The sequence below is a fragment of the Furipterus horrens genome, unplaced genomic scaffold (assembly GCF_987537825.1).
Source record: "Furipterus horrens unplaced genomic scaffold, mFurHor1.1.pri manual_scaffold_11, whole genome shotgun sequence".
Classification (NCBI taxonomy): Eukaryota; Metazoa; Chordata; class Mammalia; order Chiroptera; family Furipteridae; genus Furipterus; species Furipterus horrens.
Genome location: NW_028327181.1, coordinates 68,820,505 through 68,843,226, shown reverse-complemented (window position 1 = coordinate 68,843,226; position 22,722 = coordinate 68,820,505). Strand labels below are relative to the sequence as shown.

Below are 22,722 nucleotides of genomic sequence, written 5' to 3'. Positions count from 1 at the left end.
CTTCCCCACTTTATCATTTAGAGACCTGGGTAGCTCCCCAACAAAGAGTGTTTTACAGATTCTCTGGGTGATCTATTAGTAAAGACAGAAAATAATATTTTTTTAACCTTGTAGTTTTGTACCAATAAAATGAATATAAACTTTCGGGGCAATTATTGAAAATGCAGATAATTTTTATTCTATTGCATTTTTTTCAGAATCCTCAGCCATAACCCTTTGAGAAGTCTTGATGATCCCTATCTTTTTAATTTGCCAGCATTAAAATATCTGTAAGTATTGCGGCAATCTCTTGGTTCGTGAGATGATTTCTGCTCCTTTCTACTTTCGTCAAAGAGTTAGCATTTTGCATTTTGACTAAAAAGTCATAATTTAAATTATAACTGGTTTATTGCATAAAAGTTATTGGCACAGTAGCCCTGGCTGGTGTGGCTCAGTGGATTGAGCGCTGGCCTGTGAACCAAAGTGCAGCCAGCACTATTCCCAGTCAGGGCACGTGCCTGGGTTGAGGGCCAGGTCCCCTGTTGGGGAAGCATGAGAGGCAGCCACACATTGATGTTTCTCTCCCTTTCTTCCCCTCTCTCTAAAAATAAATTTAAAAATATTTTTAAAAATAAAAAATAAATAAAATATCTTTCCCTATTGAAAAAAACAAAGTTATTGGCACAGAAAAATGATTACGAGAGAATGCAGGTGGACAAGGGAGCCAGCAGAGAAAGGGAGCGATGTTAAAGAACACACACTGATATGTAACTTGAGAAGCATGTAGAAATACCATTGATCTCAGAAAGGAAAAAGGAATAACTTGTACATTATGTATTTTTTAAAGAGTAATGAAGTGGTGGATGCTACTGAGAATTAGAAGTAGAATAATGGCTAAAAAAATGTAGATTGTACTGTTCACCGACATCATTAATTTGATGATGCAAATAAATTTAAATTTCTTCAAGAAGAGCTCTCTGAAATTATTATCCACAGCAAGTAAACTTTCGAGCTGGCTTGACAGAGAAGCCAAAACTGAAGTAAGCAGATATTAAGTGCCCTTTCAAGTACAGAATTTTGTCTTTGGGTTCATTTGATGCATGTTTGGACTTTCTCCTTCAGAGACCTGGGGAAAACAGATGTGTCAGTCACAACAGTTGAGCGCATCCTCGCGCTAAACACTAATTTGGAAAAACTGTAAGTTGATTTTTCTTATATTTATTTTCACTTAGTTGTTCTTTTAGGAGGTTTGCCTTATTATTTTCTTAAGTCAGATTCTTATTTAATAAAATTCACTATTTTAAAGTATACAGTTCAGTGAGTTTTGAGAAATGTGTATTTATGTGCCACCATGATATTTGAGATACAGAATACTTTCATCATACCTAAAAGGCTCCTCATGATTTTTTGCACTCAGTTCCTCCTCCCACCATTAGTCCCTGGCAAGTACCAATTTGATTTTTGTCACGATAGTCTTGCCTTTTCCAGAGTCTCTTATAAATGAAATCATGTAAAGTGTAGCCTTTTGTGTTGGCTTCTTTCAGTTAGCATAATCCTTTTGGAATTCATTCATGTTATTGCATCTATGAGTAGTTCATTGCTTTTTATTGCCGTGTAATTTTCCAGTTGTGTGAAGATACCAGTCTGTTTAAGCGGTCATCAGTTAATGGATGTTTGCGTTGTTTCTACTTTTTTTTGGCCCTTCCGTTCTAAATGATAGCTTTGCTGGATAGAGTAATCTTGGTTTCGATCCTTGTTTCTCATCACTTTGAATACTTCTTGCCAGTCCCTTCTTGCCTGCAAAGTATCTTCTGAGAAATCAGCTGATAGGCTTAAAGGAACTCCTCTGTAGGTAACTCTCTGCTTTTTTCTTGCAGCTTTTAAGATTCGCTCTCTACCTTTACCATTTAGCATTTTAATGATGGCGTATCTTGGTGTGGTCCTCTTTGGGTCCGACTTATTTGGGACTCTCTGTGCTTCCCGGACTTGTATGTCTATTTCCTTTGCCAGATTAGGGAAGTTTACTTTCATTATTTTTTCAAATAGACTTTCTTGCTCTTCCTCTTCTGCTTCTGGCATCCCTATGATTCGGATGTTGGTACTTTTGGAGGTGTCCCAGAGTTTTCTTATTCTCTCCTCATTTTTTTAACTTCCATATTTCTTCATTCTCTTCTGGATGACTGTTGATTTCTTCCTTATGTTCCAAATCATTGATTTGCACCCTGGCTTCCTTCCCTTCACTGTTGATTCCCTGTGGATTTTTCTTTATTCCACTTAGTGTAGCCTTCCTTTCTTCCCTTATGCTTTTGCAGTACTCAGTGAGTTCTCTGAGCATCCTTATCAGCAGTGTTTTTGAAATCTGCATCAGATAGGTTGGCTATCTCCATTTTGTTTAGTTCTTTTCCTGGAGTTTTGTTCTGTTCTTTCATTTGGGCCATATTCCTTTGTTTCCTCAACCAGGCAGCCTCCCTGTGTTTGTTTCTGTGTATGAGGTAGAGCTGCTTTGACTCCCTGTCTTAGCACATCTGTTAAGTTGTATGGGGTGGAGCTTTGGGTATTTGCCAGGGCGGGGCAACCCGTTTCACCACTCTGTTTCTCTGTTTGTGGAGGAGGGGTCAGAGAGAGGACAATGCCACTGCCTGGCTTCTGGAGGCTTGCTCGGCACTCACCCTGCTTCCAGTCACTTCACCCACTGGCACCCCTCTAGCTGTTGCACTGGTGGTGGTTCCCAGAGTGGGTGGGTTTGAGTGCATTCTAGAACTGTGGGGGCCCTCTAAGCAGGCTCTCTTGAGTGACAAGTGGTTTCTTCCGCCACCCCAACCCACACTGGTTTTTATAGCCAGAAGGTATTATGCTTTATTTTTCTGGTGTTGGCGCCCTGGGCTGTGTGGTCTGGCCTTGGATTGGGATCACTCGATCTTTATGCACCACACATGAATGTAGGACTGCCTGTTCTGCCAGCCATTGGTGCCTCCTCACCAGCACCACACAGTGTCCTTTCCGCCCCGGCTCCATCCCTCATACCCGTCTGGACGAATATGGCTCCTTTAAATCATTGGTTGTCGGACTTCCATGCAGTTCGATTTTCTGACCGTTCTGGGTGTTTTTTGTTTTGAGGATAGTTGTGATATTTCTTATGCTCGTGCAAGGGGCTGCTGAAGCATGTCTGCCTATACCTGCAACTTGACTGAAGTCCTTTCTCTGGTTTCTTAAGATGGAAGCTGCAGAAGCTGAGTATTGCTTTAGCAACATCCCACTTGTTGACATCTCATGTTTTCTGTTTCAGTCAGTTCAAAATAGTTTCTAATCTCCCTTATGAATTTTTTCTTTGACCCATAGGGTTATTCAGAAGCATGTTTTTTAGTTGTCAAAACTGTGGACTTTTTTTTTATAGATCTGTTAATTTCTGATTTACTTTCACTGTTGTTAGAGAACGTATATTGAATAACTAAAATCCTTTTTAAATTATTGAAACTGACTTTATAGCCAGTAAATTCTGGTAATAGGCCAGAATATGGTCTATTTTGGCAAATCTTATGCATCCACTTGAAAAAAGTGTACATCCTGCTGATTTGGGGAGGAGTGTCTTACACACATCATGTAGGTGGATAGTGTTCTTCTAGTCTTCTATATCCTTGTTGATTTTCTATCTACTTGCTCTATCAATCACTGAAAGAAAAATGTTAAAGTGTCCAATTATAAGTGTGGATTTGTTCGTTTCTCCTGGTCATTCTCACTTTCCTTCATCTATGTTTAAGCTCTGTTATCAGGTGTATAAGTTTCTAGGTAATGTCTTCATTATTTGACATATTTATTTTGATGAAATATAGTCTCCTTCATCCCTGGTAATATGCTTTGACATTGACTTTGTCTTATGGAAATATCTCCACTCCAGCTTTCTTTTGGTTAGTGTTAGCATAGTATATTTTCTATCCTTTTACCCTATGTGTATCTTTCTATTGAAGTTGGTTCTTGTAGACACATAAAGATGGCTTTTCCTTTTTTTATCTAGTGTGATAACTGTGTTAGACCATTTCCAATTAATGTAATGATTGATGCAATTACATTGAAATCTACTGTCTTGCTATTTGTTTTTTATTTGTCCCATCTGTTTGCCTGTTGTTGTTTTCTTTTCATTTGTGCTTTTGGATTGAATACATTTGAGTATTTTGTTTTCTTTGTGGGCTAAAAAGCTATAGCTCAGATTTTGTTATTTCAGTGATTGCTTTATGGTTTATAGTATGCATCTTTACCTTCTCACAATCTCTCTTCCAATGATATTTTATGGTTTCATCAATGGTATAAGAACCTTGCAATAGTGTACTTCCATTTGTCCCTCCTGGCCTCTGTGCTGTTGCTTTCAATACACTTTACTTTTACTTACATTATAAACACCACACTATATTTTGTGTTTAAATAATCAATTATCTGTAAAGATACTTAAATAATAAGAAAAATCTTACATATTAACCTAAGTCATTACCAATTCAAGTGTCCTTCAGAATTTGTAATAATCTGTATTTCCATCTGGTAACAGTTTTCTTTTGCTGAAAACGACCTCCTTTAACATTTCTTACAGTGCAGATCTACTAGTGGAGAATTCTTTCAGCTTTTGGATGTCTGAGAGTATCTTGCTTTTGTTTTTGAAAGGTCATGGGTAGAGATGTCTAGCTTGATAGTTGTTGGGTCCCCTTCCCCACTTCACTACCTCAAATATATATATATATTTTTTGCACTGGGAGTTTTGGCTTACATTATTGCCAACAAAAAAATCTACTGTAATTTTTATCTTTGTTCCTCTTATATAGTGGTTTTATTTTCCCCCTTGGATTGATTTTAATATTTTCTCTTTATTGCTGGTTTTGAGCAATTTGATTATGATGTGCTTCAGTATAGTTTTGGGCATAATTCTTGTGCATGGAGTTCACTGGCCTTCTTGGACATGTGAGTGTTCGGTGTTCACCAATGGGAACGATTTGGGGCTATTTATGCAGACTTTTATGTCTCCCCCCTTTCATGGACTCTAAGAACACATACATTAGGCCACCTGAAGTTGTTGCCCAGCTCCCTGTGGCTCTGTTCATCTTTGTTGTTGGTTGTTTCTCTTGGCGTTTCATTTTGTATAGTTTGTATTGCTACATTGTAAAGTCACCGGTCTTTTCTTCTTCTGCAGTGTCTAATACGCCAGTAATCCTACCCAGTGTCTTTTTCTTGTTCTTTTCAGGTTTTATATTTATGTAGGTATTTATTGCATCTTTCCCCCATTACCATTTATCCCCCCTCCAGTGTCTTTTTCATTTAGACACTGTAGTTTTTAATCTCCAGCTTCTTGGAGCAGGCACTATTCCTAACAGTGGGTGATATCCAGTTATTCTTCTCTCTGATTCTTTCATGTGGTTCTTTTCCTGGGCTCAAACAACTCTTCACACACAGGCACCATCCAGTACCTTGTTGAATACTCAAGAGATCTCTCTGCATATCCCCAGAGTGCTTGTCTGTGTACTTCTTTTCTTTCCTAGTATTCTGCTTTGTGCATTCCAGTCACCTTGGTTTCCCCAACTCTCATATCCATTCCTTAGGGAGTTAACCAGTCTCTGTGGGTTTTTTTCTTCCTTACATCATGACCTGGAAGCTCAGAGCAGTAAGCTAGAACAATGCATCAGAGGGCTTACTTAATTTGTTTCCTATCTCTTGGGAGTCACTGTCCTTCATTACCTGAATTTCAATTTCTTGAGAACTGTTGTTACATATATTTTGTCTGGTTTTTAAATTGTTTTAGGCAGGAGGTCAAATTGATCCCATCTTGGTCTAAAGCCAGTTATATTCTCCCCCCTGCCTCAATAATATTTTTTAAGTCTGTTTTGTTTTGATCCAGAATCTAATCAAAGATCAGGCATCACATGTCTTGTCTTCGTTTCCTTTAATCTAAAATATTTATCTACCCTTTTTATTTTCTGTCTCTTATGACACTGGCATTTTGGATGTGTCTAAGATTGTTGTCTTATGAATTGTCCCATAGTCTGGATTTGTCTGTTTGCTCATGATTAGATTCAAAGTAAAATATTTTGGAAGGAATACTACATAAGTGATATATCCTTTCTACCTCATCATTTTAAGTGGCTTATAATGCTAAATTTGATCTTTTGGTGAATATGGTATTTTCCAGATCCCTCCATTGTAAAGTTATTTTTTCCTTGGTAATTAATAAATAATCTGTTGAATGTTGCTTTAAGATCAGTGAACATTCTCCTCTCAACTTTTTACCCAATTGTGCCTCAGTAATAATTTGTGTCTGATCGATTACTACATTGGTGGTTACAAAGTGACACTATTTTTCTAATTTTATTATTCCTACTACATTTATTAGCTGGAATTATTCTATAAATAATAGTTTACCTATTTTCTTTTTGAGTATTATTGTGAACTCATGGGCTCTTCTTTAAATTAATTATGTTATACCTTATTATCATTATTCTTTTGAATGTTCATATTGCCTAGATTTGCCCAATGCAATCTGCTACTATTTAACCACGTAATGTTTTTCTTTATGCCCAGAGTAACTTCTAATACATTTACCACTCACAATTAGGGATTTATAAGTTAGGGACTTATCCAGAGCCTTCTTAGAAGATTTCCCCCTCCTAGTGTACTCTCCACCCAAAGTGAGACTTCTGGGTTGGGAGAAGGAGATACATCTGAATTATAACTACAGATCAGTGTCACCGATTCTAGTGCCTATCACATTTAGTCTAGGCATACCATACCCGCTGCCATTCTTACTCTTCTGTCCTCCCCTCTATTTATTGACAATATTCAAGAGAGCAAATGGCTGCCCTGGCTGGTGTGGCTCAGTGAGTTGGAGAGTCTTCCTGTAAACCAAAGGGTCGCGGGTTCCATTTCCAGCCAGCCTAGGGTTTCGCTGAGGGTCCCGGTTAGTTTCTCTCTCACACAGATGTTTCTCTCTCTCTCTCTCTCCCTCCCTTCCCTTCTCTCTAAAATCAATAAGCACATTCCCCAGTGAGGATTACCAAAAGAATAACCGATGGCCAGCTGATGCCCCCCAAACTGTTCAGGTGGGAGGCCCCCACAACGCTTCTTTGCACAGCCCTCTGGTAGCCTCTGCCCACCTCTTCTACCTGCTCAAATAGCTTTTCTGCCAATAATTTAATTTTCTGCCTTTCCCTTTATAGGATCCTCCCTCATAATTTGGCCTGCTGCCTCTGCAAATTCAGAGAGAACATTGAGAGGGTCAGCCAGAGAGTGAAATTACACTGCCCCGCTGACTGTCTGACACACACAACTTGTGGTGAGTCTGAATTGCCCAGTGGTAAATTCTTTCATTTTCATTTTATTTGTTTTAATTTTTGATTGATGATGATAAGTTGTTTTCCTTTGAAAATACCTTTCGAAGGTTCGTTGTTGTTGCTGTTTTTGTTTTTTTCTTTCTTTTTTAAAATTGTTGTTCTATTACAGTTGTCCCAGTGATGGTAAGTTTTTAAACAAATAAGGTCACCGTGTTATTTTTATTCATTCATCCAGAGTTTAACTCCCTATATTTCTGAGAATCGCTTCCTTGCTAAAAGTTGGATGAAGGAAAAAGAGAAAGGAAGGGGGCAGGGGATTAACAGCAATGAGCACACAGTGCGTGCGGTGCTCAGTTGGCGCTTTCCGTCCAAATGAGAACCTGTTGGTCAGTGGCACAGCCTGTAAACTGGCTCTGGATGCGTTAGGCCTCATTTGTCCTTTGCCTCGTTGGACAGGTAGAGCTATGTTTTTATTTTGTTTGTTTTGCAATTTTATAAAAAGAGTACGAGTGACTGTATTTTATGAAAATTCTATTTGGGATCTGAATTTCTGGTTTTATTATCAGAAGCGACTACCAAATCCTTCTAATGGGTGGGAGGCCTCTTGTATTCTTAGACTGTCCAACTCTGAACTTGCTCTGAAGCGCACGGTTTTCTATCCACCAAACACTTGGGTGCTTTTAAGTATTTTTCTACAAATTAGGCTTATTCACACCATCTGATAACTTCCAAAATGTGCTTTCATGCCCAGATAGTGTGAATGTGGGTCTCTGGCAGTGATCTGGGGCACATCATAAATAATAACACTGTGCTACTTATATTAAGAGAGTGTGGCTCATTTTTCAAAAACAAATTTTTGGCTTATTATATTACTCTCTTCTACCCCAAAGGTGGGCAGAGCAGGCATTTTAATCTCCTTTAACAGGAGAGTAAAAACAAGGTTAGAGAGTGTTAAGTGCTGTCACCTAGTACTCAGATCTCTGGCTTTCCTTTTGGGGCTCCACAAGCTCCCCACTTTGGGACCCTCAACTCCTTCTCTTACCCTCAGCTTCCACAGCAATACTTTCATTATTCTGGAATGGAAACCCAGTTGTACAATGATACACTTGACCTTCATGCAGTCAGAAGCTTTGGATGGTTCCCCAAGTAAAGCTGAAAATGTAAGAAAAGACATGAAAGGAAAGGAGAGTAGGCATCTGACAACAGTTGCCTTTTCCTTCTGTATATTAGGACCCCAAAGTATTATTCCATAGATGTATTGAACATTCCACAGTGGCACACAACCTGCCAAGTCTCTTAACCCACATTCCAGATGCGTGCCTAAATTTAAGCACAGAGCAAGAGTGGACATAGAGTTATTTTTCTGTATAGAGCCTTTTGTTCTGGGGGCAGGGATGTGTAGAAGCAATGACCAAAGTAATGCTTTGGTGGATAAGTGGAGAAGGGCATGTCCAGATGAAGACCTGTTAGCCGTGGGTTTTAATCACGCTCACCTGTGATGGAGGCAAGAACAGGAGCACACGAAGAGGCAGAGTGGGGAAGCCTCGTGCTCCCTCTGCATCTGAGCAGGACAGGGTGGGGACCATGAACGTGAGGAATCGCAGTAGATCTGCAGCGAGTGTAACTGAGTGGGGTCTTCCAGCCTTGGTTTTTCTTCAGTACCTGGCAACTGGCCCTTGGGGATCAAGGGAATCATCCTAAATATGGTTACTCTATTTCATGCTGTGGAATGTTCTGAGTCAATAACGCCCTTTAAAAACATACCTTTTCTCCTTTTGTTGTGTTGCCAATCGGGTTTAAGTTGGGGTTTATTTTTCTCCTCTCTGAACAACATTCCGATATTTGCTGATTCCCAACTTATTTGACTGGCATGTAGGGCTTTGGACTGACAAAAAGCTGTCCCATGAGTCCTTCATGATCAAAAATGGTCTCTTCTTTTTTGACAGATGAACCACATTTAAAAAATCCAAAAGGCTCCTTCATGAGAGGGTTACAAGGCAATAAGAATGCGGGCAGTGAGCTGACAATTCAGCCAGAGGAGGTCTCCTTGGGCCAAAAGGAGAAGAAATTGTTAGCCATTCTGGGTAAGCAGCTAGACTTTAATGATAACAGTGATGTCATTAGTGCACTACAGTACAGACTGCCTTATTTCTCGGAGATTAAAAAGCAGGTATAGAATCAATGTTATTACCATTCATTAAACTCCCTTTTTCAAATGTACAAGATGGAGGTATGCCCTTGAGTCATTTGAAAAACAACAGAGGGACCCTTCTTAAACCTAAATTTTACAATTCAAGTTACAAAAATAAATGGAGGAAACTATTTTTTGGAACAGATTTAGTAAAAGATTTGCTCAAGGAACCAGAAAAAGAAGAGGTCTCCAAGCCAGAGGACATGAACAAATGGGCAAATGGAAAGACAGGAGCCCAGGGTGAAGAGGAAGAGGAGGAGCCACGTAAGGTAAGGACAGCTCCTGAGGCACGAGGCCTGGACAGTGAGTTAGTGAGGACGTGCCATGAAAGCACTGAGGTAGGAAGACCAGAGGCACCCACACTGTCTCTTGTCTTAGCCATGTGACTTTGGCCAAGACCCATGACAGTGATCTTCTACTTTGCTCATTTAGACAGTGGTGCCACTGTTCCTAGGGTAGACACCAAGAGGACCTAACACACAAGATAAATAAATTGCACAAGAAAATGCTAATACTATGATTGCATAACACATTAGATACGATATGCTCTTTAAGAACCTACATGAGAGGGAACCCCCCAAAACCCAGAATTGTCTTCTGGAGGGCGGGCCCCTTGTAGTACAGGTTTCCTCCACTAGGGGAGTATTCTAGGAACCCATCTGTAAGAGTGTACCAGCTGGTTTTGTTGTGAGAGGGTGTGTTAGGCATCAGTGAATTTTTTTTGGAAGACTCTTTCAACATATTTGATGGGTGATTTACAAGTGCGCCTGCGCACACCTTGCTGAGTGTTCAGCCGTTCTGGACACAAACGGCATGACCCCCACACCCCACCCTCCCTATTCACCCAGTCTTGCCCTGAGTGACTTTTTGTGTTTCCCTGGATGAAAAATTCCTCAAGGGGATTTGTTTTGCCAATGTGGAATCAGTGAAACAAAAAAACAGCAGAAGCACTAAATGGCATCAAAATTGACAAGTTCAAAAACCGTTTTGAGCAGTGGAAAAAAATGTCTCAATAGGTGTATTGCATCAAATAGAGAGTACTGTAAAGGGGACTGAAGTTTAAGCATGTAAGGATAAACACACAATAATTTTTAAATAAATTCTGGGGGTTTTGGGGTCTCTCCTCGTAAGCCATTCACCTGAAAGAGTGGGATTTTAGAGTAGTAGTTAAGAATAGTTAGCTATTCTTTAGCACAGGCTTAAGAATAGTTAATTTTTATCTTTTCCATCTCTTTGGTTTGTTTTTTAAAATTATTGCTTGTTTTTCTCTTTTAAGGTCATCAGAATTGTGCCAAGATATGGCTATAAACAGATACTCCTATTAGCCTCTCCTGTTATCGTAGTGGCGACAGGTTTAACTGCAATCTTCTGTCTCATTACGGTAAGACAACGAACGGTTCGTTCAGCTTCCCAGAATACATTCTGTCTTTAGCATAGAGTCAGAACCCACAAACTGAAAATCAAAGCCACTTTCCCACCTACTTCTCCTTGATATTTTTCTTTAGTCATGAATGCTGAGATATGCTTTATTATTTTATTACACATTATATTCCAGAGATTTTTAAAGGAAGCCCACTCCCAGAGATTGTGTGGAACTGAAATCAAGATAACAAGCCACTGTACTATTTTGAGAACTTATACTAGGCCAGAGTAGACATGACAGCAAAATTTCTTCAACTCAGAATGGATGATGTTGATTTGATGTATTACCAATTACTCTCTTTCTACCATTGATTTCTTGTTGGCTGAACTGAGGAGAGATTTAGACTCTCCACCCTCATAAAGTTATGTCACCCTGGTCAAAAGGACATGGCTAAAAGATAAAAGTGTGATCTTGTCAATTGATTAGATTTACTTAGCGGTTTTCTTCTCCAGTGTGTAAAAAGCATGGTGTAAATAGGTTCAGTTAAAACATAGCAAACTAAATCCTGCATCAGGCCTCTCTAAAGCATGTCGTATTTATACTCACCTCTTCCTGGAGCTTGCCTGTGTGCCTTTTCTTCAATTACACAATGGCTTGTTTTCCCAACAGGTAGGAGCTAATATTAAAAGTGATATAATTAGCTGACAATCTTGAGTACCCTACTAATCCAACCTAATACCTTGTTTACATTTTCAATGGTCATGGCAGCCCCCCACCATAACCTAGCCACACCATGCCCATTTCTACTTTTGTTCGTGCCTTTGCCCATCTAAAATTCCCTTATTTTGCTCTGCCTCTGCTGCAAGTCCTGTGAATCTCTCAAAAGCCAGCTCAAATTCCTATTTCAGCCCTGCTAGTCCTCCTTCTTCTGTGAGATTTATCACCCTTTCAGGGCGTGGGCAGTAGTGAGGCATTCCCCTGCCATGAGAACTTAAAAATATGGTAAGTAAGTTTTTAAAAGGCAGCTCCCCAAGGTCAACACATCATGGAGCAGAGCAGAGATGTGTAGCTGGCATTTGCACCCTACTGACAGCTAAGCAAACTGTCGCCAAGAGTGTTTTGGCTTTTATTTCTTACAGGAATCAATCCCGTTTCTTCAAGAACGATTTCCTCCAGGATTAAGCTAACTACACTTCCTTCCACTGCTTAAACCAAGGCTCTGGCTTATCCACCGTCATTTCCTAGTGTTTGTTTTCTTTCCCCCAGAACAATGAGGATGACAGTGAGTTCTGGCTAAAGGGACTCAACACCTGAAAAGCTCTTTGCCAATTGAGCTAGTTGGCAGGCTACAAAGAAGTGCAAATGAAATTTAAAGAATAAAGAATATCAAAAGTGTCTGGTGAAAGCAAGTGATTAAATAATTAAAACTGTTCAACTTTATAATGATTCAGACACAATAATATAATTGGCCTTCTGTGACCTGTTTGCCAATGAGGGCAGAGTCATGGCTCCTGGAATAGAAGAGGGACTTCGTCAATATCCTTACAACTCATTCAGTTTCTGTTTTGTGTTCCAGGAGTTTGTTTTTCAGTAGACCGGAGCATCAAGCAGGGTACTTGGCCATAGGCCGCAGGTGGCTTTCTCAGAGAGGGAGGGCTTTTTCCTTTGGCTTTTCTTCTGTTTGAGTCAGATTTTCACTGACACGCATGATAAAACACTGCGAATTGTTAACCTAGATGTCTTTCTGACTAAAACCCTGTATCAGGTATTTTAACCCAAGAAATATCTTTGTGCAATAATTCTTATTGTATTTTTCTTTCTTTCTTTCTTTTTTGTTATTGTATTTTTCGATTGCCGAGAATGGGAGACATCTTAGTGCTAATGCCACTGAGCATCAGCATCTGGATGTGGCCCATTCCGAGCAAAACTCGTGCCTGTGAGCCTCCTGAACCTGACCTCTCTGGGTCATCACTAGTAAATGTGGATCTAATAAGCGTCGAAATTTTGAATCTTAAAATGCTCCCAACCTCATGTCCCTTTTCCCTGGCCCATTTTGAGTATCTAACCCTGAGATCTTGTGTAATCCCTGCAAAAGTTCAGTGCTCAGCCAGGAACCCTCAGTGCAAACTTTTAAATTTGAACAGCTCCCATTTAAACGACCACCACCCCCCAAAAGCAATCGAGGCCCAATTAAAAATAAATAAATAAGTGACCCTGAATATGCATTTAATTTCTATGGAGTTTAATCTCGCATTTGTGTTTATTTATGTGGTTTCATTATTTCCTCTCCCCAGTTAGATGATAAGCTTTTTGAGGATGGTTTGCCTGACTGTTCTGTCTCCTTAAAGACCACAACACTGAGAAATATTTGAAATTTTGAAATTCAACGAAAACCACTGAAACTATGAAGATATTTTATATAAAAGGACTTCCATAAATCAACAGGGAGAAAACAAACAAACAAGGGGAGAAGAGGGCAAGGGCTGTGCGGAGCAGGATGTGTGTTGATTTTCTGTCACCCTATCTGCCGATCATCTCACGGCTTATGGGGTATGGGTTTTGTTAGCGAGGCCTTTGTTACCTCATGGCATGAAAGTGGTCTCTGACATTGTCTTTTAGTCCTTTTTATAATATTTCTTTTATTCATAATTTAAAAAAGAAATCTGTCTAGTATTGGTTTTGTTTTTAGTGTGGTTGACTGTTTTCCCCCTACGTGAAGATTTAATTGTTTTAAAATCTTTTATTGAATGACTCATTCTTTCTTTCCTGGTCTAAAAAGCTCTCTTTGGACTCTAGTCTGTTGATCTAGTTATCTTTTTTTGTACCAGTGACAGTATCACTATGTAATTCCAATTTCTTTATAACATATTTTGATGTCTGGTAGAGTAAGCTGCTGCTTTTTTATCTTCGTTTTCATACATTTTGTAGCTATTGCTGCATATTTTCTCTGCCAAATACCAGCTGGCCAGGTTTTGTTTAAAAACTCTCTTGGAATTTGAATAGATTGCATTACATCGGTAGGTTCATTTGAAGGGAACTGACATCTTCACAACAACTAGGAACACGGTATCTTCACGTCGTGTATTCTTCCTAATGTCCTTCAGAAGAATTTTAATGTTTTGATCACGTAGGTCTTACGCATTTTTTGTTAAGTCTGTTTCTAGGTACTTGATGCATTTTTATTGATGTTGCAAGTGGGATCTTTCTTTCATTTTTTAATTAGTCTTTTGTGGTACGTGGGAAAACTCTTGAGGTTTGCGTATTAATCATTTGATTTTGGATTTACTTACTGAATTGCCATTTTACTTGACATTAAAATTCTAGTCGATGCTCTTGCACTTTTAGGTTTGGCATCATCTCCTATGCACATGCGTTTTGTCTCTTTCCAATACTTCACTTTTCTTATTAAATTGATTAGGACCTCCTCAACAATGATGAATAGTAACAGTAATAACAGGCATCCTACTCTAGTTCTTGAACTTAAAACAAAGCTGCTGCGTTGTTTCCGGTAGATACTTTTAGTTTCTTTTTCTACTTCTAAGAGCTTTTATTAGGGACTAACTGCTGAATGTTATCCAAAGCAGCCAATGAAACGCATTGCCAGCTCCCTGCAAGATCCTAGGGACTTAGGGACTATGGAAGAAGAGTCAAAGGATATTCAACAAATTCCTGTCCTCAAGAAAGTTATCACCTTACTTAGAAGGGAACAAATAAAGATTTAGAGAGAGTGGTCATTGTGATGAATAATTGTGATGTCGCTTTCTTCCTAAAACAGTTCTGTGCCAAAAGAACACCTGCGGACAATGATGGAGGAAAGCCAAGGTAAATATTAGTCTGACAGTTTTCAAAGTAGGAGTTTACAACTAGAGGAGCTTCTTCCTGGAGGTGGCCTGAGGTGACCTCTGAAAATGGTGCGCTACTCATTTGACCCAGAAAACCCCACAAAATCATGCAAATCAAGAGTTTTAAATGTTCATGTTCACTTTGAGAACACTTGGGAAACTGCCAGGCCAAAAGGGTATGCATATCTGAAAAGCCACCAAGCAGCTAAAGGATGTCACTTTGCAGAAGCAATATGTGCCATTCTGTCCTTACAATGGTGGAGTTGGTAGGAGTGCCCAGGCCAAAGACTGGGGCTGGGTGCAGGTTGGTGCCCCCAAAAGAGTGCTGCGTTTTTGCTGCACATGCTTAAAACTGCAGAGAGCAGTGCTGAACTTAAGGGTTGGGGTGCAGACTCTCTGGGCATTGAGCACATCCAGGTGAGCAAAGCTCCCAAGATGCAGCGCAGAGTTTACGGCGCTCATGGTGGATTAACCCCACGTGGGCTCTCAGGCCTGCCGCACTGAGATGCTCCTCCCTGAAAAAGAGCAGATTGGTCCTGAACCAGAAGAGGAAGATGCATAGAAAAGAAAAGAAAAAAAAAGTCCCATAAGGAACTGAAGAAAGAAAAACTTGGAAGTAAATTTATCATAAAATAAATGCTTAGAAAAGTTAAAAAAAAGAAAAAGAAAAGAAAGAACTAGAGGAGAACTTAGAACTCTACCTCAGTCTCATTTTACAGTGAGGAAACCGCTAAGTTTGGAAAGAACACTTGTTAATTCCGATGCTTTGCCTGGACTTTGCAAAATGAGCTCCGTAGCCAAAGCTGACAGCGTGACTGGCACAGATGCATCTGCTGCCACTGGTCCTTTAAGGAAACAGGGAGCAAAGGGGGAGGTCTTGGTTATACTTGTTTCTGCTGGTGGTAGAAGCTCTGAGGGAGGGATAGGGAAAGCCACATGGCCTTAGGGTAAAGGCTCTGGTCTCCTTCAAGGCTGACGAAAGGTAGACTATGTGAGTCCTTCCTGTAAGGTGGCAGAAAAATTTCCCTTCCCGTCCTCCTGGTTTTCAGGCCCCTACTCTCTCTATTCCCTTTATCCCAACCTCATAGAGTTTTAACTGGGCAAGACCTTACGCAGTAGTTTGTCTTTTTTTTTTTTTTAACAACAAGGAAACAGAGAGGAGGAAGGGAAATATCTTGCTCCATGGCCACACTGCTAGTGAGTTTCAGAAAGAAGATGGTGCCTTTCCAGCTGGGGCCTCTCCATTGATTACCCCGTGCTTGGGCTGTGAGCTACACTTTATGTCAGAACTCAGTACGCACGTACCACACAGACATAAGTCGTTTCTAAAACAGACTCATTATGCACTCTGATTTTTTTCTATTCTGTTTTAGTCAAAAAGAATATTTTGTATTCTAGTGCTGGTTGTGACTTGTAAACTGATTTCACAACTCACTCGGCAGTGACAGCCTGCAGTACAAAAGTCAGCAAGCTAGCTAAGTTAGCTAACTGCTATTTGGACTCAGGCATTTAGTTGTGTGATTTAACCTATAGGATAAAGCAGCTAGAAAGTTGAAAGCACCTTCTTACCCTCAGCCCCACCCCCAGCAAAGGGTGTATGTGGGACTAAGTCTAAATGGGACAGATGTGAAATGCTTCTGGAGAGAGCAAACTGCTTCTGCCCAGTGTGACTGTGCATCCCCACCCCACCCCCCACCCCAATGCACCTCAGGGTGCTTGGCCAAGGGCCAGGAAAGTACTTCGGGCTGAAAATCCCGCCTGTACTCCATGCCAGACCACACACAGAGGTCACCCCAGAGACATGGCAGGGACATTTTAAACAGACACAGAGAACCCCTGGAAGCCCAGTGTGCAAAGAATCATTTCCAAGGTCCCAGGTCTATAGTGACTTTGCCTCTGAGTATGGACCCAGGTACCCATTTAATCCTAATAAGGCGAGGGACAAATCACTAATTGTTGGTATGCGTTTTCCTCCAAGGGGCTTTTTCTCCCGACTCCTGAATAAGGACCGATCTGTGGAAAGCCAGATGGAGGTAAATTTCAGGAGGATCAAGCACTGTGGCGGGACAAAGTGGGGGACAGGCAGGAATCAAGTTTCCCTCTCTGTTTTCTAGAAGGGCGGTTTCTGGAGCTGCCTGCGGGGTGCATATGGCCCTTTCGAAAAAGAAGAGGCACAGCATTTGCAAAACATGGGTTCCTCTGATGAGGAGGAGACTTTTGACATGTAAATAACTGGGAGTTATTTAGAATTTCTGTCTAAAAGGGGGAAATAATCAATAGTTTCATTGTTCCTTTCAAGAGTAAAAGATTTGACCTTCTTTTTCTCTCCCCAGAACAAAGGAGGGAGCCTCCTATGAGTACTTGGACTCAGTAGTAGTAGAAAGTGACACCTGATCCTCCTGCTGAGTGAACCAGGTTACTAATAAATTGTTTTTCTCTACTGAAATGTGTACGTTTGTAACCACCTCTAGCCATGAGGGAAAGAATTAAAATGTAAATAGATAAATATATATGCACACAAATAGCACGAGCCATAAGCAAGAAAAGCAAGGCCGAAGCAGGACTCCTGGGGTAGCCAGCACTTCCTCAAGAAGCAGTGTGGTCAAACAAGGGTGAAGAGGGACTCCTCTCCCCCGTGTCCCCCCAATATAGTCTGTCCCCGAGAACTGGAAGATACATCATCCTCCAGGGGTGTGGGTTATTAAGTCAAATAACAATTTATCCTGGTGCTCTGGCCCCTGGCTCACCAAGCGCCAGTTATGTACAACATACTTGACCCCCATTGTGGCCCCCCATCATCAGGTCTTTGGGCTGTCAGAATATTTGGATCCCTGACCCTGCCTTTACAGTGGGGCCTGTCTTCTCCCCTGAGATCTTAAACTTGCACAAATGTGTGCCCTGTCTTGGTGTAACGGGTTCTCCATCCTTACAAGCTAGTAGAAAGTTCACAGTTAAGGGAAGAAAGTCATTTCAGATTAAGACTCTAATTAGATAAAAGTCATTAAGAAAATAAGTAATTTAGTAATGTCAGCTAAATTAATAAAAGCTTATATTCATCTTTCAGTCAAAGGTTGAGTATACAATAGCAAGCTAACATAAAAAATTGAGGAATCCCTAAGGCTCAGCCCCTTACAATGTAACAGGAGCAACAGCTCTACCTAAGACACAGGCAAACACGCACAGGAGACTTCCAGCCAAGATGGAGGCCTAGAGTGACACGCTCCATCTCTCTCCACAACTAAGAAGGACTACAACTACTGCAAAACCAGAAATAACCAGAAGTTCCAGAAAATAAATGGAAGTCCAACGTAGGAAGTTATAAAGAAGTGGTGCTTGTCCAGAAGGGTAGGAGGTGTGAAGCTGGGGTGGAGAGGTCAAACTGTGCTGGTGGCGGCAGCAACGGCAATGGTGGTGGGACGGTGGTAAGCATAGACACCCGTATTTAAGGGGAGGCGAGAAGCGCCTGGAGAGCACCCCTGGCTGTAGACCAGACCCGTCAGCTTGTGATTCCAACACCGGGGAAGGCAGACCCCCATTGCCTTGGACTGTGAGGCCCAGAGTGGGTGGGGACAGAGGAGGAGGCTCCCAGTCTCTCAGCGGAGAGTGAACGGCAGGAATCCATCTTGGACCCCTGCCCCCACAAAAATGCCACAACATGGTGAGAAGGGTCACCCGGTTGTGATGACTGCATGGGGTCCGCCCCCTATAGCATAGGAGGTGTGACAGCCCTGCCCAGAAAGCAAAGGTAAACATAAAACTGCAAGGATGGCACAGATCATGATAGAGATCCCAGTGATGCAGCTGACCAGACAGCAAATATCTACTCTAACAAAACAGCAGATAGGAACAAAACAAGTGGTGAGGGATCAAATCAACAAATTGGAACACAGGGAAGGAAAAAAGAGTCAACCAGTGCAGAAAGAGGAAACGAAACATGAGGAGAATGAGGAGAGGCTCAGAAACCCATGGGACAGCTATAAGCGGGCCAACATCGAAATCATAAGGTTGCCAGAATGTGAATAAGAAGAACTAGAAATTGAAAAATTATGTGAAAAAATAATGAAGCAGAACTTCCCTAACCTGGGGAAGGAAATAGACTTACAGGTCCAGGAAGCACAGAGAGTTAAAAAAAAAAAAAAGGACCCTGGAAGAACCACACCAAGACACATTATAATCAAAATGTCAAAAATTAAGGATAAAGAGAGAATTCTAAAAGCAGCAAGAGAGAAGAAGAGAATTACATACAAAGGGGTCCCAATAAGACTATCAGCTGATTTCTCAAAAGAAACTGCAGGCGAGAAGAGACTGGCAAGAAATATTCAAAGAAATGAAAAGCAAAAACCTACAACCAAGATTATCCAGTGAAGCTCTCATTCTTTTCCTTTCCTGATTACAGATGAGCCCATTTCCAAGTAGGCTGAACTCTTTCTTAAAGGACCTTACCGATGAATGCAAGAAGTGCCTATTATATGACAATATTCAGAACCTTACTTATCAAATTCTATAATGTTGCAGCCTTAGTATTTGGCACAGGGCCTTAGCACCCACCGACGGTATCACAGACCACGGTTCAACCCACAGCAGTGATACCGTGTAAGAGCGGTTCTCAAACGGGGTGCCCAGAGGACAGCATGAGCAACACCTGGGGGCTCACTAGAATGGCCAGTTCTAAGCACCCCTCCCTCCTTTAGAAGGTGGAACACAGCAATCTGTGTTTTAACAAACCTCCAGGTAATTCTCATGCCCAACAAAGTTTAAAACCCAGTTGCATTTAGCAAGGTACTCTGCAAATCCCCTCCTGCTGTTTCGGTTCAGCTAATTCCACTCTTCAGCTGGGGGCTGTCACTTTTAACAGACCCTGTATCTCCGCATAGATACAAGACTGTATTTCTCAGGATACTGGTAGTTTCAAGGAGGAAAACAAACAAGCAAACAAACCTAACTCTGAGAAGCTTGAATAAATGTCCCTTGTGGCTCCAAGAATGAAGGTCCTGGGGTGGCTCTGGGTCCAGGCCAGGCTGGATGCGGCAGCCCTGTGATATCCCACAGCTGCTATTTTCTTCTCTTTCTGATTGCCTTTCCATGTGAGAGTCCAGGTACCCCCCAGTGTTACATGAATCCTTGTTCATTTTCTTCAGGGAAGAGAGAGGCTCTGTCCCCATTGCAAAACATCACTGGGTTCTTTTGGATTTGACTAACGTAGTTCAGAATCCTTATTCCTAACCAATTGCTGTGGCTATCAGAATGTGTTTCACCAATTTGCTTAAGTGAATCAAGGCACACTCCTGGATTGTGAGTTGGGTAAACATCACGTAAAGTTAGAGGATTACGGGGAAAAGTGGCTTCTGAAAGGAACTATGGATTTCTGGCACCAGGAATGATATAAAATAGATGTTGGTCAGGAAAAACATGTTTTTATGATAATAATGTGTTTGTCTTTTTCCTGTGGGTTTTTTCCTTGATATATGAAGGACACTAACACTTTGCATGTGCACATTTCTTCTCCTTTGTGCTCTAAATTTGAAACTTTTAGTCTTCAACCTTCCTCAAATACTTTATTTTTAAGAAGATGCTGACTTGGACTTCTGGCCAGATGGAGGCCTAGACAGACACGCTGCATCTCCCTCCACAACTAAGAAGGAATACAACTACCTCAAAACTAGAGACAACCAGAAGTTCTTGAAAATAGAGCTGCATGGAAGTCCAACAAACAAAGATAGAAAGAAGAAATACTTATCCAAACAGAAAGGAGGAGCAGAGCCGAGGCAGAGAGGACTGTCGTGTGGTGGCAGCAGCGGTGGCGGCGGCAGCAGTGTCAGGCCGGTAAAAGTGCAGTCACACATTTCAAAAACTAGGGAGGGACACCTGGGGAGCACTCCCAGCACCAGACCAGACCATGCAGCTCATGATTCCAGCGCTGGAGAAAATCAAGCCTCATTGCTTCTGACTGTGCAAACCAGTGGGGGTTGGGGCGGAGGAAGAGTCCAGTCTCTCAGCAGAGTTCGATTATTTAAAGGGCCCCCACAGTCCTAGAACGTCCACGGACCCACCCACTCTGGGAACGACAGCCAGGGCAAAGCTAGAGAGGCACCAGTCCCATATGGAGGTGGGGGAAGTGCCTGGAAAAGGGGCGGGTGTGGTATTGTTTCCTCTCAGACCTCTCCCCAACATACAGCACCACAAGTTGGTGAAATCGTTCACCCCGTAATGACAAATACCTAAGGCTCCACCTCTTACAATGTAACAAGTTCAACAGCTCTACCTGGGACACAGAGGCAAACAAACATGGGAGCCTGTCAAGATGAGGAGACAAAGAAGTATGGCCCAAAAGAGGGGACAGATCAAGATTCCAGTGGGAGAACTAAGTGACGAGGAGATAGCCAACCTAACAGATGTAGAGTTGAAAACACTGGTGATAAAGATGTTCACAGGCTTGACAGATACGCTTAAGTATGGCAAATGCATAAGGGAAGAAGTAGAGGCTATGCTGAATGAAACAAAGGAAAATCCACACCAAACCAATGGTGAAGGGAAGGAAACCAGGGTTCAAATCAATGATTTGGAGCATAAGGAAGAAAAAAACAGTCAACCAGAGGAAACAAGAATTGAAAGAAACAAGGAGAGGCTTAGGAACCTCTGGAACAACTCTAAACATGCCAACATTCAAACCATAAGGGAGCCAGAAGAAGAGGAAGGGCAAGAAATCAAAAGCTTATGTGAGAAAATAATGAAGGAAAACTTCCAAAATTTGTTGAAGGAAATAGTCATACGAGTCCAGGAAGCACAGAAAGTCCCAAACAAGCTAGACCCAAAAAGGACCAACCAAGACACATAATAATTAAAATGCCAAAGGTGAAAGATAAAGAGAGAATCTGAAAAGCAGCGAGAGAAAAGCAGAGAGTTACCTACAAAGGAGTGCCTATAAGACTATCAACTGATTTCTCAAAAGAAGGTTTGCAGGCAAGAACGGGCTGGCAAGAAGTATTCAATGTGATGAAAAGCAAGGACTTACAACCAAGATTACTCTATCCAGCAAAGCTATCATTTAGAATGGAAGGGCAGATAAAGTGCTTCCCAGACAAGGCAAAGCTAAAGGAGTTCATCACCACCAAGGCATTATCATGTGAAATGTCAAAGGGACTTACTTAAGAAAAAGAAGGTCAAAACTATGAACATTAAAATGACAACAAACTCACAACTATCAACAACTGAATCTAAAAAATAAAAACAAAATCCAACTAAGAAAACAAGAATAGGAACAGAATCATAGGTGTGGGGATCATTTGGATGGGTATCAGCTGGGAGGGGGAAGGGGGAGAAATGGGGAAATGGTGCAGGGATTAAGAAGCATAATTTTAGGTACAAAATTGACAGGGGGAAATTAAGAATAATATAGGAAAGGGTGAAGCCAAAGAACTTATATGCATGACCCATGGACATGAACTAAGGGGGGTGGGATTGATGGAGGGTAGGTGGGTACTGGGCAGAGGGGAACAAAGGGGAAAAAATTGGGACTACTGTAACAACATAATCAATAAAATATCCTTTAAAAAAAAAAAGAGGATGCTGACTTGTGTACTTCCTTGTTGCCCTATAAAGGACTATTGTCCAAATCTTAAGCTCTTCGTGGTACCAAAGTTACCACCAGAAAATGAAGCTACATGTTGGCTCTGGACATGCAGATTAGGGTGGAACTGGCCCTGCCACAAACACCATCTACTCATCTCATATAAGCAGAAGCCTGGGGACAGGGACGGGGATGGAGAAAGTGAAAGAACTCTCAGAATAATGAGTCATCATTACTGCAATTGCCCACATTGAGGAAGAGGGGGCAGTCCTTTAACATTAGGTGGTCAAGGGGGTCGATGACTGGGGGAACCTTCTGTTTGATACTTCTATTCTCCTTCTTTCCTTGGACCAGCATCCACAAAAAAATATTGTATGGAATTGGCGACATTCCCGGACACTGGGTGGGTCCTGATTAAAATAAGCCAATTTGTATCTTTGTTTTTGTTTTTTAACTTATTATAACATAAGTGTTTC

At 41.2% G+C, this 22,722-nt stretch overlaps 1 protein-coding gene across 1 annotated transcript in view; it reads left to right on the top strand.

Moving 5' to 3' along the window:
* LOC149998161 (leucine-rich repeat-containing protein 37B-like) overlaps nucleotides 1-9,860 on the top strand; it is a 30,066-nt gene extending 20,206 nt beyond the window's left edge. The window contains exons 2-6 of the mRNA XM_090257556.1: nucleotides 198-269; nucleotides 1,102-1,176; nucleotides 7,170-7,285; nucleotides 9,230-9,367; nucleotides 9,619-9,860. Of these exons, the coding sequence (XP_090113682.1) occupies nucleotides 198-269; nucleotides 1,102-1,176; nucleotides 7,170-7,285; nucleotides 9,230-9,367; nucleotides 9,619-9,860 (643 nt within the window). The remainder of the gene's footprint in view (nucleotides 1-197; nucleotides 270-1,101; nucleotides 1,177-7,169; nucleotides 7,286-9,229; nucleotides 9,368-9,618) is intronic.
* Nucleotides 9,861-22,722: the final 12,862 nt, after the last annotated feature.